This window comes from Mustela erminea, chromosome 2 (assembly GCF_009829155.1).
Source record: "Mustela erminea isolate mMusErm1 chromosome 2, mMusErm1.Pri, whole genome shotgun sequence".
In the NCBI taxonomy this organism is placed as follows: Eukaryota; Metazoa; Chordata; class Mammalia; order Carnivora; family Mustelidae; genus Mustela; species Mustela erminea.
Window position 1 is genome coordinate 95,136,124 of NC_045615.1, and position 17,637 is coordinate 95,153,760.

Genomic DNA, 17,637 nt, shown 5'->3' on the forward strand with positions numbered 1-17,637 from the left:
TGCATACTTGTATGTTAAAGGTTCTGAAGACCTCCAGTAAAGAAACCTAACTAGTTTTGTTCACACCAGATTTACTCCCCAAACTTTTATTTGAACAAATACTCCCTTTGGTTATAGGATGATAGTCTCAAGGGGAACACAATTTGGGATATACGCACATGTGTTTATGTATAATAACATCACAGAAAATTTAGTGGAGTTTAGGACTATATCCCTGAATATTTCTAGTGTAGCTCGAGTTTCCAAAGGGGCCATCTTTTGGGGTTTATCAGCTCAGGTCTTGCTCTCAGGGTAATGAGTTCAAGCCTGGCATTAAGCAGGCCCAGTGTGGAGCCTACTTAAAAAACAAAAAACTGGCCTAGAGAGACTACTTGACTGACAGTTTTTATATCCTTATTTTATAAAAGACGAATATAGAGTGAGAAAATAGAGGGGCTCCTGGGTGGCTCAGTCAGTTAAGTGTCTGGTGACTTGCAGCTCAGGTCATGATCTAGGGTCCTGGGATCCAGCCCTACCTTGGGCTCCCTGCGGAGGGGGAAGGTGGTTTGCTTGTCCTTCTCCCTTTGCCCCTCCCTCAGCTTGTGCGCTCCCGTGCACGTGCTCTCTCTCTCTCAAATAAATAAGTGAAATCTTAGAAAAGAAAAGGAATGAGAAAATAGATTATGGAGATGAGTTCTTGCTGGGAGCATCTCATATTTTCATTGTTATCTGGGCTTGAATTATATAGTACTGTGTACATGGATTTATTTCCTACTTACTGATTCTTATACTTAGACGTGGAACAGTTGGGTAGCTGCTGTCTGTCATTTCCAGTCTCTCTTCCCATTTCTATTGTCCTAGCTTCGTTCCTCACATAGTCAAGATAATGGAAAATTGTGCATCTTCTGTGTGTTTCGTGTTCTACTTTGCAGAGTCTGAGATGGGTGATTAATATGTCACCATTAATTTTGACATAGTATATGATGAATGAATTTCCTGATAGTGTTTTGTGTTGGTAATTTGCTGCTAGCTCAGAACTTTTGTGGCTATAGTCTGATTTTTAGCTCTGTCACTGTATTCCTGTTTTTTTCCTGCTCATTTGGGCACTATTTCAAAATTTTTTTGGAAGAATGTTTATTTGGGGATTATATTTGTAAATTTTTACATATGGATAAACTTAAAAAATGAATTAGGTAAGTTGCATAATCATGGTTTGGTTTGGTTTGAGATGTTCTGTGGAAAGAAATAAACAATAATTTTAAACCAGGCTGTTTTTATTGTGAGTTACAAACTGTGAAATTCATTTTAAAGCATAGTTTTTTAAAACCTGTATTAATTCATCTGAAAATTCACAAGATTTTAAACTGCTTTAATGATTGTTAGGTTACAAACTATTAACTTGGGGTTTCTGATCTGAGTACAAATAATTAGCATGTAATTTTATGTGTAATACATTTTTATAGATATACTTATAAATTTCTACTCTTAAAAGATCAGGGTAGATCTCAGTTACATTGATTTTTTTTTTTTTTTTAAGTAACATGAGCGGTAAACTGATTTCTATCCATTTTCAAGTTACTTCTATAGGAATTGAGGCTAGATAAAAAGCGGCATTAGTGAGTACTTACATGTACTACTCTGCAAGACTGATAATGCAAATTTGTGTCTTTACTAGGGAAAACAAAATGCATGATGAAGTCTTCAGACTGTGTCATAAAGCATGCTGGTGTGTATAGTACTGGCCTTGCTATGGTGGTAAGTTTCTTGTCTTCATCTCTTAGACAAGCAGGTTTCTAAGGGTAAGAAAAGCCTGTCTGAGCAATGATTATTTTTTCTAAATAGTACTATTTTGTCCTTGATTCAGTCAATCTGGAATTTTCTGGTTTATTTATGGCATATTCTTTGAATGATTTGCTTATATTATCCACTTAATTTTGATTGCTTCCTTTTCTTATTGGAAAATGGACAAGAAATGGAAACTTATTTAAAGTTGACTTAAACAAAGATTCATTTGTCAGTGGTACCTTTCTAAGGTATCTTAACCAGACCTCATAGACTGTCATTTACTGTACTAAAAGCCCTGCTTAAGCAAGATTCAAGCTTTTTCTCCTTTTTTGTTTTTTAAGATTTTATTTATTTATTTATTTGATAGAGATATCAAGAGAGGGAACACAAGCAGGGGGTGTGGGAGAGGGAGAAGTAGGCTTCCTGCTGAGCAGGGAGCCCATTGTAGGGCTCCATCCAGGAACCCCTGGGATCATGACCCGAGTCAAAGGAAGACGCTTAACGACTGAGCCAGGCAGGTGCCCCAAGGTTCAAGCTTTTGGTTTAAAAGCATCCTAGTTTCAAAAGAACCCTACTATTAGTGGGTTTTTTCTATAGCTTTACATTTCAAAAAAGAATACATATTTAATGTAGACTTAAACATAATTTCCTCATTACATGTAGAATTTTCTAAGGAAATTCATTGTTTTAAATACAGACATACCTCAGAGATACTGTGTATTGGTTCCAGACAGTTGCAATAAAGCAGATCTTGCAATAGAATAAGTCAAAATTAATTTTTCAGTTTCCCAGTGCATATAAAGGTTATGTTTACAGTATTTGCTGTACTGCAGTTTACTTAATGTGTAATAGCATTAATCTAAAGAAACATTTTAAATGCCTTAATTAAAAAATATTGCAATAAAATGCTAACCATCATCTGATCTTTCAGTGAGTCATAATCTTTTGCTGGTGTAGAGTCTTCCCTCGATGTTATTGGCCACTGATCAGGGTGATGGTTACTAAAGGTTGGGGTGGCTGTTGCAGTTTCTTAAAAAATAACGGTTTCTCCATAGCACACAATGCTGTTTGATAGCATTTTAGCCATAGGAAAACTTTTTTCAAAATTGGAAGTTAATCCTCTCAAACCCTGTTGGTGCTTTATAAACCGAGTTTACATAACAGACTCAATCCTAGATTGTCATTTCAGTAGTCTTCACAGGACTATCACTAGTCTTACCAGGATTAGATTCCATCTCAAGAAATCACTTTCTTTGTTCATTTGTAAGAAGCAACTCCTCATCTGTTCTGTCATGAAATTGCAGCAATCCAGTTCTGTCTTCAGGCTCCACTTTTTATTCTCTTGGTATTTCCACCACATCTGCAGTTACTTTCTCTACTGAAATCTCGAACCCCTTAAAGTTATCCATGACAGTTGGAATCAATTCTTCCTAACTGCTGTTAATGTTGATATTTTGATCTGTTACCATGAATCAGTAATGTTCTTAAAGGCATCTAGGATCCTGAATCCTTTCCAGGTTTTCAGTTTACTTTGCCCAGGTCCATTAGATGAATCACTATCTCTGGCAGCTGTAACCTTATGAAATATATTTCTAAATAAAAAGACTTGAAAGTCAGAAGGACTTTTGATCCAGGGATTGCAGAATGGATGTTGTGTTAGCAGACATGAAAACAACATCGATTTCATTGTACCTCCCCATCAGAGCTCTTGAGTACCAGCTGCATTGCCAGTGAAATATTTTGAAGGGAATACTTTTTCTGAGCAGTAGGTCTCACCATTGGGCTTAAAGCATTCAGTAACTGTGTTGTAAATAGATGTGCTGTCACCCAGGCTTTCTTGTTCCATTTATTGAGCACAGAGAGAGTAGATTTAGCATAATTCTTAGGGGCCCCAGCATTTTTCAGAGTAAGTTAGCATTAGCTTCAACAATGACCAGCTCTGTTAGCCCCTAACAGGAGAGTCAGCCTATCCTTTGAAGCTTTGAAGCCAGGCACTGACTTCTCCTCTCTAGATATGAAAGTCCTAGATAGCATCTTCAAATTTCAGGCTATTTTGTCAACATTTAAAATCTGTGGCTTAGTGTAAGCACCTGCGTTAGTGATCTTAGCTGGGTCTTCTGGATTATTTGCTGTAGCGTCTGTGTTAGCACTTGTTGCTTCACTTTGCATTTTGATATTATAGAGACGGCTTCTTTCCGCAAAGCCTCATGAACTAACCTCCTAGCTCAGACTTTTTTTCTGGAGCTTCTTCACCTCCCACAGTCCTCCTAGAATTGAAGAGAGTTAGGGCCTTGCTCTGGATTAGGCTTTGGCTTATTAGAGTGTTGTGGCTGATTGATCTTCTATCCAGATCACTCAGACTTTCTCATATCAGCAATAAGTCTGTTTTGTCTTTTTATCATTCATGTGTTCATTGGAGTAGCACTGTTAGTTTTCTTCAAGAGCTTTTTTTTTTTTTTTTTTTACATTCACAGCTTCACTGAGTATGGCATGAAAGGCTTACTTTTTGGCCTGTCTCAGCTTTCAACCTGTCTTCCTCATGAAGCATAATCATTTCTAGCTTTAGATTTTTTTCTTTTTGTTTTTTAAATTTCATTTATTTATTTGACAGAGAGAGAGAGATCACAAGTAGGCAGAGAGAGAGGGGGAAAGCAGGCTCCCCGCTGAGCAGAGTCCGATGCCAGGCTTGATCTCAGGACCCCAAGATCATGACCTGATCCAAAGGCAGAGGCTCAACCCACTGAGCCACCCAGGTGCCCCTTAGCTTTAGATTTAAAAGTGAGAAATAGTGCCTGGGTGGCTCAGTGGGTTAAAGCCTCTGCCTTCGGCTCAGATCATGATCCCAGGGAGCCTGCTTCCCTCTCTCCCTTTCTCTGCCTGCCTTTCTGCCTTCTCGTGATCTCTGTCTGTCAAATAAAGAATCTTTAAAAAAAAGAAGTGAGAAACATATGACTCTTTCACTTGAACACTTAGAGGCTATTGTAGGGTTTTAATTGGCTTAATGTCAGTGTTGTTGTGTCTCCGGGAATAGGGAGGCCCAAGGAGAGGAAGAGAGGTGGGTGAACAGCAGGTCAGTGGAACAGTCACAATACATATAATATTTATCGATTAAGTTTGCTATTTTACATGGGTACAGTTTGTGGTGTTCCAAAGCAATTACAATACTAATATCAAAGATCACTGATCACAGATCACCATAACAAATATAATAATAATAAAAAAGTTCCAAATATTGTGAGAATTACTGAAATGTGATACAGAGACATGAAGTGAGCAAATGCTATTGGAAAAATGGCCCTGATGGTGCAGGGTAGCCACATACCTTCAATGTATAAAAAATACACTAGCTGTGAAGAGCAGTAAAATGGAGTGCAAGAAAATGAGGTATGCTGTAATAAAAAGAGATGCATGATGCATTTTGATCTCTTTTTCACTAACAAATAGCTCTTAAACCAATTTTACTGCATTCTGTTGTATGGCTTGTTTATTTAAAAAAAAAAAACCTACTTATTTGAGAGAGGAGGGGGTGCAGAGGGAGAGACAAACCCAAGTGGACTTCACACTGAGTAAGGAGTCCAATGCAGGGCCATTTCTCATGACCCCAAGATCACAACCGGAGCCAAAACCAAGAGTCGGATGCTTAAATGACTGCGACACCCTGGCGCCCCACTGTTGTGTGATTTTTATGCTCGGGTCCAAATTTCATTCCATGAGAAAAGTAATAGTACTTCTATGTCAAGCAGATATTTTATTTATAGCAATTTCCCAAGAACATTATTTTCCATCATGAAGCACACCTTTATATGATCTATTTCACATGTGGATATCTTACAGAAGCAAGAAACTAGACTTATCAGTATCTTGTAAATTTCTCTTCATTTTTAAATACAGGATTGTCAGTATTATCTTTATTCATAAATCAATGTAATCTTCCTTGGTAGCTTGCTTATGTCCAGATTTATCAAATGCTTTTTAAAAAATTCACTAAGTTGTGAATTGAATTGAATGTGAATGATGTCTCATATAAAACATTTCAGTAGACTCAGGTATCATTAGCTGTAAATTCTAGAAAAGTGATTTTCTGGGAATCTTCTCTTTGTCTGTCAAAATTCCCTCTCTCTTCCCTCTTTTATACTCTGCTTTGCCCTGGGAACCTGACCTGTGTGTATGGACTGGTCAGTGTCTTTCTTACCTTCTGGCTTCCCTTTGGGTTCAGCCAGTGGAGGCCCTGGTAGGACACCTGTAGTTGGGAGGACAGTACAGTCTGGGTGTTCATTCTTCAAGCTCTCTCGACACCGTTATCCTTGTTTGGACATGGGTTGGCCATGGTTTCTCTCTATATGGCCAGGTAATCTTCTCCACACTGCTCTCTTTCAAGGTTCTGGTAACTCCCTCCTCTCCCCTTGTTTCAGGCTCAGGGGTTGTCTGGATCATCCCTTATGTTTTTTCTAAGCCCTTCTCTGTCCTTTGTAAATCATCTCTTGTAAACTCTCCTGGATTACTCAGTTTAGTGTGTCATCTTTTTGTCATCTTTTTGTCTCTTGGAACCTGGATGTTCCAAGAGATGTATTTGAGGATTTACTCTCCACAGTGATAATCCATTTTTATAGCTCAAAAAGCACCTTTCCTATTTGTTCTTTACTACTGTTACAGAGAATCTTGAATACTAGAACATTGAGTTGAAATTCAGAACACTGGTTTAAATCCCAGCTACACTGAAATGTAGCTCTGGGATTTGGACTTAAGACTTGGGCCCCTATTTGTCACCTGTAAAGGAAAGACCATCTAGACCTATTTTCTTGTTTTCTTTTTCTTTCTTTCTTTCTTTTTTTAAGATTTTATTTATTTTTCAGAGAGAGAGAGAGAGCGAGCGAGCGCACACAAGTAGGGGGAATGGCAGGCAGAGGGAGAAGCAGGCTGCCTGATGCGGGACTCCATCCCAGGACCCTGGGATCATGATCTGAGCCGAAGGCAGATGCTTAACCGTCTGAGCCACCCAGGCATCCCTAGTCCCATTTTCTTAATATTCTTTCTAGCAGTTAATATTCTATAGATGTCATTGTGTTATTTTGATGTAGAATTGGAGAGTCTTACCCTATTTAATTCTCTTTTTCTCTCTCTTTTTTTTTTAAGGTTTTATTTATTTGAAAGAGAGAATGAAAGAGATCATGAGAGGAAGGAAGGTTAGAGGGAGAAGCAGACTCCCTCCCTGCTAATCCTGGACTCCAGGATCATGACCTTAGCTGAAGATACTTGCTTAACCAACTGAGCCATCCAAATTCCCTAATTCTGTATAATTAATTTTTTTCCACAAAGAAATGTAATGATTCAAAGCATAAGTAGCCTTAACAGAAAAAAGGTGTTGACAGAAGTTTAATATTTTTTCTCAGTTATTGTAAAAAAGCTATGTGAATTATTTTATAAATGATTCAGGAAGGAATTTTCTTAAATGAAAAATACTTATTTTTTTAGAAAATGGAATATATATTTATTATAAATCACAGTATCACGCAGGTGCACAACATAATGATTTGATGTTTGTTTATATTGCAAAATGATCGCCACATTAAGTCTAGTTAACATCTATCAGCTCACATGGTTATAATTTTTTTCTGGTGATGAGAACTTTTAAGATCAACTGTCTTAGCAACTTTCAAAGAAATAAAGTAAAGTATTATTGACTGCAGTCACTATGCTGTACACTACATCCCCATAACTTATTTAATATGTGACTGCAAGTTTGTACCTTTTTTTTATTATTATGTTCAGTTAGAAGTTAAGAAATATTTCTAATTGAAAAAATTCAGTTTATTTACTATAATTGTGATAGATAAGAATGCTTAAATGTGGACTCTGGACACCATTCGAATTAGAATTCAGTTAGAAGGCAACACTTTTAGCTCTGTGACTTACTTTAATGATTAGTGTTAGGGCTAAATGTATAGTTCCCCCTCCTTGCTTCTTATTCTTTTGATTTATAGCCAAGTTTTTTATATTGTAAATAGCTGTTGGTGAAGTAGTTTGATTTTCAGAGAACCCTCTTTAATTTTGGTTTAAGCAAAATTTTTCTTTAATGAAGCCACCCACTATCACTAAGGGTTGATAAATTGCTAAATGCATACAATTTTGATGGTTGCCATTGGCTAAACAATGGTTGCAGCCAGGCATGTGACAAAGATTAATTTTTTGTGTTCCTTGGTTACAGGGTGCAATATGTGACTTCTGTGAAGCTTGGGTTTGCCACGGTAGGAAATGTCTCAGCACACATGCCTGTGCCTGTCCTCTTACTGATGCTGAGTGTGTGGAGTGTGAGCGAGGTGTCTGGGACCACGGTGAGTGATTACATACAAGCAATGAACTTTACTCTAAGTAAAGGTTGACTTTGAAACATTCTGGATGCTCTTTTTATATGAGTAGCCAGGGGATTGTGGGAGTCCACTTTTTTATGGTTCAATTTGGCAGTTTTCATTGTAGCCTTTACCAGAGCAAAAACTACTGTGTCATTTTGGTGTAATTCTGAAGTAAATTGCTTGACTTCTTTAAATTGGTATTTATGGCTTCTTTAAATTTAAATTTATCATGTTTCACTTGTGGGGTTTATTTTTTAATCCAACAGGAGGCAGAATATTCAGTTGTTCTTTTTGTCATAACTTTCTCTGTGAAGATGATCAGTTTGAACATCAAGCCAGCTGCCAGGTTTTAGAGGCGGAAACATTCAAATGTAAGTTTTTATAAATTAGATGTCCTTTATACCGAGGATTCTTAATAGTATTAAGTGTTAGACTCAAAAAAGAATCTAGTTTTTCATGCAGCCTCTTGTGGACTATAATTCAACTTAATATCTATTTTCTGTTTCTAAAAAAAAATTCAGAACCAAAAAATAAATAAATAAAATTCAGAACCACATACTTTTGTTTTTTTCAATAGGGATGCCATTGGCATTTTGGTTGGGTCAGTTCTTTGTTACATGGGATTGATCAGGCACTATAGAGCTTGTAGCCTTCCTGGTCCTGAGTACTAAATACCATTTTCACTTCCCAAGTTATTATAACCACTCCCACCTCTACCTGCCTCCACCAGCACCACCTCCCCACCCCCTGCCATTTCCAAATGCCTTGAAGTAAGTGGTATGTGATACTACCCCTAGTTTGTTCCTGCCAGTTGGTTCCAGTGGTTTTTAGACAAGAGTATGCATCAGAAATGTCTGTGGAGGTTTTTTTTTAAAAATTAGGCACCCCTGCCTCATCCCTGGTGATTCTCTGTTTGAAGTCTATGATAGGTACAGGCATATGTATTTTACCCACACACATAATTGTCATGTATCTTCCAGTTTGAGAACCAGTGTTACTGATTGGATATTATCAGTGGGATTATCTTTACAGATAGATTACATTTTATTTCTGCATTATTTTTGATTCTCAAAGCTCAAGATTTAGAATCAAAAACATTACTTAAATTCTGCTTCCTGGTTATGTGATTTTGGGCAAACCACCAAATCTTTCTAAAGCTGAGTTTCCTTATATATTAAAGGAAGATGCTAATTTCTTCTTCAAAGAGTTAATTAAAATGCAAATCCATATAAAGTGTTATTATGGTACTTTTACTTAGAAAGCCCTTATTAAACAGTAGATATTATTATAGGAAAGGCTGAAGTTTCCCAGACACTCACTTCCTTGAATTTGTTTTTTTTTTTTTTTTTTTTTTTTTTTTTTTTTAAAGATTTTATTTATTCATTTAACAGGCAGAGATCACAAGTAGGTGGAGAGGCAGGCAGAGAGAGAGAAAGAGGGGGGAGGAAGCAGGCTCCCTGCTGAGCAGAGAGCCTGATGTGGGGCTCGATCCCAGGACCCTGGGACCACGACCTGAGCCGAAGGCAGAGGCTTTAACCCACTGAGCCACCCAGGCGCCCCTGGTTTTTGTTTTGATATGAAATGCTAATCTCTATATTCTCCTATAAAGTTGATAGTTTATCAGTTTATACATGTATATATAAATGCGTATGTATGTAATTCTTATAGTATTCCTATAGAAACTCTTAAAGATTAAAGAACATCTCAAATAGCATTTTTGAGCCATTCTTAGGCTTCTGCAAAATGTTTAATATAAAAATTGAATTACTTTATTTGGGACTTGAAGAGCTTTGAGTATTTTGTACCATGTGGCCCCAAAGACAGGCAGCTGTGAGTGATAAGGCTATAATTTCATCAGGAAGTTTTAGTGATTCAGTAAAAGACAAAGGAAAAATAAATAGTTGACAAGATTAAGATACATCTGTCATTATGTCTTTGGTCATGCTCATTGCAGGTTCCCAGGTGTCTTTGGTTTACTGTAACTTATCTTTACCTTTTTTCTTCATTGCATTATTTTTTTCTTGCCATTCTTTCTTTGCCATTTGCCGTTCACTGCTTGTTTTTTTCTGAAATATTTTCCTAACCATATCCATAGGCCCCAAAGATATAGCTTATTTCCACCCCCTTACTTGGTCATATCTCACTTATAGGATTGACCTTACTTAGGAATTAGGCGATATAGAAATTCTTTGAAATCCTTATTTACCTGCAATATCAGTGGGAAGGATGTTTTAAGAAAAAAACAAAACAATGGTGTTGACTCTGCCTGTATTGTTTTTTTTAAATAATTAAAATGGCTCCAGGACTTCTGATATAAAATGGCTTGTTATCAGCAGGCTTTGATGCATCCCAGCCTGCTCTCTTTTAAAATAATCTGAAGACACAGAAATAGATTTAAAATGGAAACCATTCCCCAGTTTAAAACTAGGAAACTCAAACCATTTTAGAATCTGAGTGAAATGCATGGTGTTTATATATGTCCAGGATTGTAACTCCTGGGGAGAGAAAGAACTGGGCAGTGAACTGGAGTGCCTGTGTGTTGGCTTGAGGTAATTAGGGAAAGAAGAATGGCAGGGCCATGTTCTATCTTTGTTTGAGTTCACAGAAGTAGAGATGAGGTAAGATAGGCAACAACAAATTTCTTGGGATCATGTCCTTGTGGGCATGTCGAAGCCTTAGTAGTGGGGTTAGGAAAAGTTTCAGTATCAGAAATGCCTGGGGCTCCTTGGTGGCTCAGCTGATTAAGTGCCTTTGGCTCAGGTCATATCCCAGGGTCCAGGGTTGAGCCTCAGGTCAGGCCTCTGCTCACTGGGGAGCCTGCTTCTCCCTCTTCCTCTGCCTGCTGCTCTGCTTACTTGTATGCTTGCTTTCTCTCTTTCTCTCTCTCTCTCTCTCTGTCAAATAAATAAATCTTAAAAGAAAAAAAAAATTGCCTGGTGTACAGTGGGAGATTGGGTTGGGAGCTTTGTACTTTTAGTATGTGTTCTAGCTATGTATTTGGAAGAGATATGTAACATTTTGGTTAAATATATCCTTTTTTTTAAAAAAATTTTTTTTAACTGAATGAAGAAGGAACCAAGAAATTCTCTGGGCATATCTTCAGGTGGAAATGATTGAGATTTCAGATTTTTGTCCCTACAGACTGAATGAACTAATACTGTTATTATTGGAGTAATTTGTTATACTTATATATATGTAATATAGTTAACCCTCGGACAGTATGAAGGTTAGGAGCACCAACTGTCTGTGCAATTGACAGCCTGCATATAACTTCTGACCCTCCAAAAACTTAACTCCTAATAGCCTACTATTGGCCAGAAGCCTTACTGATAACATAAATAGTTGATTAACATATATTTTGTATGTATTATGTAATATATTCTTAGGCTAAAGCAAGCTAGGGAAAGTAAAATGTTACTAAAGAAATCATAAGGTAGAGAAGATACATTTAAAGCACTACACTGTCTTTATTGAAAAACATCTACATATAAGCAGACGTGCACAGTTCAAACCCATGTTCAAGGGTCAGCTATAGTAAGCACTCAGTTTTTTATTTTTAATTTTTTTGTTATTTTTAACTTTTATTTTTTTAACTTTTTATTTTTAACTTTTTCTTTTAAACTTTTTCTAACTTTTTAAATTTTTAACTTTTATTATTAACACATAGGACAAATAATACATATCCAACTGAATTATTGGCATTACTGTGGAAGAAAGCGGGATACTTGGGGAGAAGCAATGATAATACACATAATTGAGAGCATCATTCCTGAGTTTAAAAAAAATACTTGCCTGTGCACATTAAAAAGGCTACCCATGAACCAGGGAAAATTAAGTAAGAGAATTCCCAAATTAGAAACATCTGCTCAGATATTTACATTACAAAGACAGGCTTCCTTTTATTTGTTTTTCTCTTTATTTTTTCAAGACCTCTAAGTGAATTTTATATTTGGACTTTATTAGGTAAGGCTTAGTTTATCTTCTCCTTCTGTATCTCTGGTACTTATTTTTTCTTCCATTTCTGACACAGTCAATATGAGCCAGACATTCTGGCTTTTCTAATATATTTGCACTTAAGTTTAGGTTTTTCCTCAGTAATTATAGGTAATGACCAAAATGAACATGGTTTACTGACTAAAATAGAAATAAAATATTTTGGGATTTTTCCCATCTTTTCCTGCCCACTTGAACATTATTTTCTCTTCATAGCCACCCTTTCTATCTGAAGTATTCTATTCCCTTATCAGAAGTTATGCAGAAAATGGTAATAGCCTGTGTCATCAGGAGATTATATATTAAAAGAGAAAATTATTTTTTTTAAGATTTGTTTATTTTTTAAAGATTTTTACTTACTTAGAGCAGGATCAAGGGGTGGGGCAAAGGGAGAAGCAGCTTCCTGTTGAGCAGGGAGCTTGATGTGAGGCTTCCATCCCAAGACCCCCAGATCATGACCTGAGCCAAAGGCAGATGCTTAACCGACTGAATTACTCAGATGCCCCTCTTTTTAAGATTTAAGCATTATTTGATAAAGAGAAGAATTTCAGCCAGTGTCAGGGGGAAAAAAGGATGTCTCACCGTTTCATTCTTTTAAATATAATTAATGAAGTTTGCCATCTCCTAGATTGGAGAAATGGAAGGAGGTTGGAGAATAATTAGTGCCATACTAGTGAAATAATGCTGTGTGTGTGCACTTTGTTTCTTTCCTTCTGGCTGGGGATTCCATCTCATTTTGTATGTCCTCTGGGTTATATTATGAGGCAAAAAAAAAAAAAATGTTAATAATTGAGCTAAGTACATCAAGTATAAATCTGTGGAAAATAGTGTTTTCGTTCCAAGGTTGAATCTGGACATTATGTATTTTTGCCCATAGGTGTTTCATGCAATCGACTTGGTCAGCATTCCTGTCTTCGTTGTAAGGTATACTTGTCTGTTATTTTTAGATTTTTGTTTTTAATCCCAGTACTCTTCCACCTTGGATTATTTATAGCTATAATTAATCCAACAAGGGTCTTTCAGCATTATGTAGTTTACTTCTTTTATTTTGAAGATTGTGAAATTGAATTGAGAAAGCTGAGTGACTTTCCTAAGGTCATCCAGTTAGCTTATCTTAGAGTAGACACTAATGCACATGTCTCCTGAATCGTGGTATATGTGCTGCCGAAGCGAGCACATCTCCTGAATCTTGGCTCAGTGTTTTTACACCTTATGTTTATGGAGAATATTTTGACCAAAGTGTTGAGAATGTATTTTAACTAACATCAAAATTCACTTGCTTATAGGAGAGTTTGAGTGAAAAGAAGATTTCCATAATGGTCTATTTCCTTAGATTTTGTCTCCAGCATTTCTGTTTGTCAAGGATCACTAAACGGGCAGCCCATTCACTTCCTGTCAGAAACATTTCTCTGGTTCTTCTGGTCCTAACCCTATCTTTCCTTTCTCTCTCAAATCTACCCCAGTTTCACGAAATGACTTTCAGGTGTTATCTATGCTATTTCTTCTGCCTTAGATCCATCCCTTTTCCAGTTTTGCTTACCTTACCCTACTGTACCCTTGTTCTCCTTCAGCTCTCAGCCAACACATCATGTTTTCCAGGAAGCCCTTCCTGAATCCCATATCCGGTTTAGTGCCCCTCCACTGCACTTCCCTTGCAGTGAGCAGTGTCTTGCAATTACCTTTCCACTTGTCTGTGTCCGCAGTTAGGTTATATATCTGTGAGGGTGGATAGGCTATTCACCGTTATAGGGGCTTTGTGAATGCACATGTATTTATGAATGGATCAATGTGTCTACGCTGTCATACCCTGTGTATAATTTCTGCTTTATGTTAGGTCATAGTGCAGAGAGTTCTGGCAAAGACCATTTCCCTTAAGAAATTTAAATCAGGAGTGTGACCAGTCCTAACAAAAGTCTTAATCTCTATTTTCACAAAACTGCCTTTAAGTTTTCTGGAAATATTGAATGATAATTTTGTATATTTTTTGAATTATTTATTTACTTGCTTATTTTTACTTTTCTTTTATAGGCTTGTTTCTGTGATGATCATACAAGGAGCAAAGTGTTTAAGCAAGAAAAAGGTAAACAGCCTCCCTGCCCCAAATGTGGACACGAAACTCAGGAAACTAAGGATCTCAGCATGTCAAGTAAGGCTCTTAAAATACCAATGGAGTGATTTTGCTGTCTTGCTTAGACAAGATATATCTCTTTTTTTCTCTTTCTATTTTTGTTTTTGCCTCTTCTTCATATTGAAAAGATGAATGTGTTCTCTTAAGCAAATGGAATTTTATAGCCTTGGAAAATTTGTGGGTGAAGTTTCTCAATTTAACTTAAGAAATACACCATCATTCACTTTGATGTTTGGCATTTGACTCAGTTAATGACATAGTGAATACTGAAATTTAAGACCCAAAAGTGATTTTTTTTGCCTTTGCTGAGGTTTCCTTGTTGAATAATTGAGTAGCTATAAATCTTTAATATTCGAGTGCTGGTAATCTTCAGTGCTTGGAAGTTGAAATTCATTCTGAAGCTTTTTGTAGGTGTGTAGTATTTGAGCAGCGGTGCTTATTATGTAATATATCACTACTTTAGGAAATTGTTTTGTGGTTTTTATATAACTTTTCTATGAAGGAGTAAGACTACTACAAACATGCTTGTAGTTATGCAATTTACAATTTTGTTAAAGAGAATTTGACTCTTTACCAAACATAGCAGAGTGGAACCATAATCTGAAAATACTTTTGTTTAATCAAAGTTGTAGTACATTTTAGTACAATGAGGTGAGACTGATGATTTTGCTGATTTTTTGAACTGAACTATATTGCCACTTAGGCAGAAGAAATGAAGGGCTTTGTCTTGTCGGATGCCAGAATTATAGAGTGGTTCTCTTAAGAAAAGTGTAATGATATGAGATCAACAGTTCTGTGATTTGAAAATAAAATTTTAATCCATCAAATGAAGAGCATTTTAGTTTTTAACGTGCCTTATTTGAATTGTTTGGAGAGTGCTGCTCTTTTGTTTTCCAGCTTTTTCTAGATTTAGTGAAATGACGCTGTTGTCTTTATTATATGTTATATATGGTATGTATATAGGCTCTGAGTAGGCTAGAACTGGTGGTTTTACTAAGGTCTCCCTTTTTTCCTGTTAAGTATTAAGTGAGGAAATTAGGAAAATGGGAGTAAGAAGCAGCCAGTCAGTTTCATATAATTTTGTATATTGTAGAAGAAAGTGAAGATGTAAAGAATCAAAACAAAGTGCCATCCATGTACATGTCTGTCTCTTACAGCACGGTCCCTGAAATTTGGCAGGCAGACTGGGGGCGAAGAGGGAGATGGAGCTTCTGGTTATGATGCCTATTGGAAGAATCTTTCTTCTGATAAGTATGCTGATAGCAGCTACCATGATGAAGACGAAGATGAAGAGGAAGCAGAGGATGATGAAGAGGAAGAAGATGAAGTCGGAAAGGATTCAGATGCCGAGTCGTCAGATTTATTTACTAATTTGAATTTAGGAAGGACCTATGCCAGTGGCTATGCTCACTACGAGGAACAGGACAACTAGGAGAGCTGCTTGTCCATGGGTGACTGTGTCCGAGACGAGCCAGAATCTGTGTGCTTAATGAATTGGGTGTGGATGTTCAGAAGCACTGTCACTTAGCCTTGTGCAAAAGACTAGTCATGCACTCCCTGGGTTAAGGAGTGGGGCATAGCGTTTTTATAGGAGCTGATAATCAGGCTTATAGTATAAGAAAAAACGAGTTCCAAGTGTAAGATTTTATTGATTCCAAGCAATTGAAGCATCATGGATTGGAGTTTTCCTGATTTCAGTAATCAGTAGGTTATGCCAATTAGATACATACCCAGGATAAAAGAATAGAATGGTAATATATTTGATTGAAATTAGATTGCTGTTTTTATTAAAAAAAACACCGCTTATATTCATTCTCTCTGATTTTGTAAGATGGTAATGGGTAAAATGAATTATTGTATTTTTCCTTGTAGGTCCACAGGATGAGAATCAGATGTTAAATGCTGAATTTTCATTAAATATCCATGTTATCTTAAGTAGTCATGATATGTATGTTTTAGCAATTACTCATTCATTTTTTTCTTCACAGTGTGTGTCCTGAGCAGTACCTGTTATTAATGCCTAAATGTATAGACAAAGGTGACTGAATAGTTAGTTTGCAGAGACGTAGAGACAGAGACAGTATTATTACACAGATGCATTTATGCATTTGTCTTTGAATAAATCTAGTATTTCACTTCTATACTTTGGATATTTAATTTCTTATTTTCAAGTTTTAAACTTATTTTGGAAATTTCCAATATTTTTGTATAAACTGCTTCATTTCTCCTCTACTGTGCAAAATAGGTAGCAGAGATTAATGATGCGGTAGATGCGGAGTTATGTGGCCAGACCCCATCACTAGTGGTAGGTAGAGAACAGGCAGTTGCTGGCACAAGTTTCAGTTGTACACCTTGTGCTGGTGGTGGTTTGGGGTGCTGTGCTGGAGAGATATGTGTTAGTGCACTGGATGGCATTTGAGAAGGGTGGAGAAAATTGTAGCTGTGAGGATAAAAGGGGTGGATGGCTATTGCTAGGCCATTCTTACTCTATAGAAGCATAATGAACAGCTGAACTGCTGAGGGCAATAACAGGCTGTGGGAAACCAGGTGTGGCCTCTGGATGCACGGGAACTAGTTTTCATGACTTGCAGCAGAATGGCTGAGAAAGCTGAGGCCCAAGCACAGGACTTAGTAGTCTGGATGGATAGATGTCAAAGACATTTGCCAATCAAGGCAGGTCTGTTACGCAGGAGTCAAGGCACTTTTTGGGAAAACCCAGGACCCTGACAAGTGAGGTAGAGGCATCTGAATGGATACTGCTTACTCTGCAAACTCCTGAACTTTCTGAACCTGCAGTTGTAGCCCATCCCTCTCTGGTAAGGGCAAATACCCCTGCCCTGCCTCCAAGATGGGTGACAGCACATAATCTCTCCAGGCAACAGGTTCCTCCTTTAGGACTTGTCCTACCTCCAGGCTACTAGGTCTTGAATTAGGATTAAAAAACTGTAATTCGGGTTAAGGAAAACTAAGCTGGAGAGGTGCTGGGCCTGCAGAGAAGAACAGAGTCTACCCCAAAGGAGCTGCAAGAATTGGCCAGCAAGGACTGGGAGGAGCTGGAGGACTACATGAGACAGGAATTAGGGTGAAGATCAAGAGTCAGATCATAAACTAGGGGAGAATTTAATAGCACCCACATTGGGTCCTTATGTTGGTGGATAAGAGCTATCTTAATAGGATTTAACACCCTGGTTGGGCTCCTGGGAGATGGTATGAACTTGCTACCAGGATGGCTTCTAGAAGCATGGAAAAAGCAATGGTTAATTCTTTTTTTTTTTTTAATTTTTAATTTGTTATTTTTTATAAACATATATTTTTATCTCCAGGGGTACAAGTCTGTGAATAGCAATGGTTAATTCTGAGCAGGGTTGAAGTGTGACCATATTACTGTGACAGAGTGTGGAA

The 17,637-nt window shown here is 37.1% G+C and overlaps 1 protein-coding gene across 5 annotated transcripts in view; it reads left to right on the forward strand.

Moving 5' to 3' along the window:
- The window catches only part of ZNF330 (zinc finger protein 330), a 42,983-nt gene extending 26,607 nt beyond the window's left edge, over positions 1–16,376 (forward strand). For all 5 annotated transcript variants that reach the window (XM_032333475.1, XM_032333476.1, XM_032333477.1 and 2 more), the window contains 6 exons: positions 1,655–1,734; positions 7,970–8,096; positions 8,381–8,485; positions 12,985–13,031; positions 14,136–14,253; positions 15,393–16,376. In XM_032333475.1, the coding sequence (XP_032189366.1) occupies positions 1,655–1,734; positions 7,970–8,096; positions 8,381–8,485; positions 12,985–13,031; positions 14,136–14,253; positions 15,393–15,667 (752 nt within the window). In that variant the 3' untranslated portion in view covers positions 15,668–16,376. The remainder of the gene's footprint in view (positions 1–1,654; positions 1,735–7,969; positions 8,097–8,380; positions 8,486–12,984; positions 13,032–14,135; positions 14,254–15,392) is intronic.
- The last annotated feature ends 1,261 nt before the right edge of the window (positions 16,377–17,637 follow it).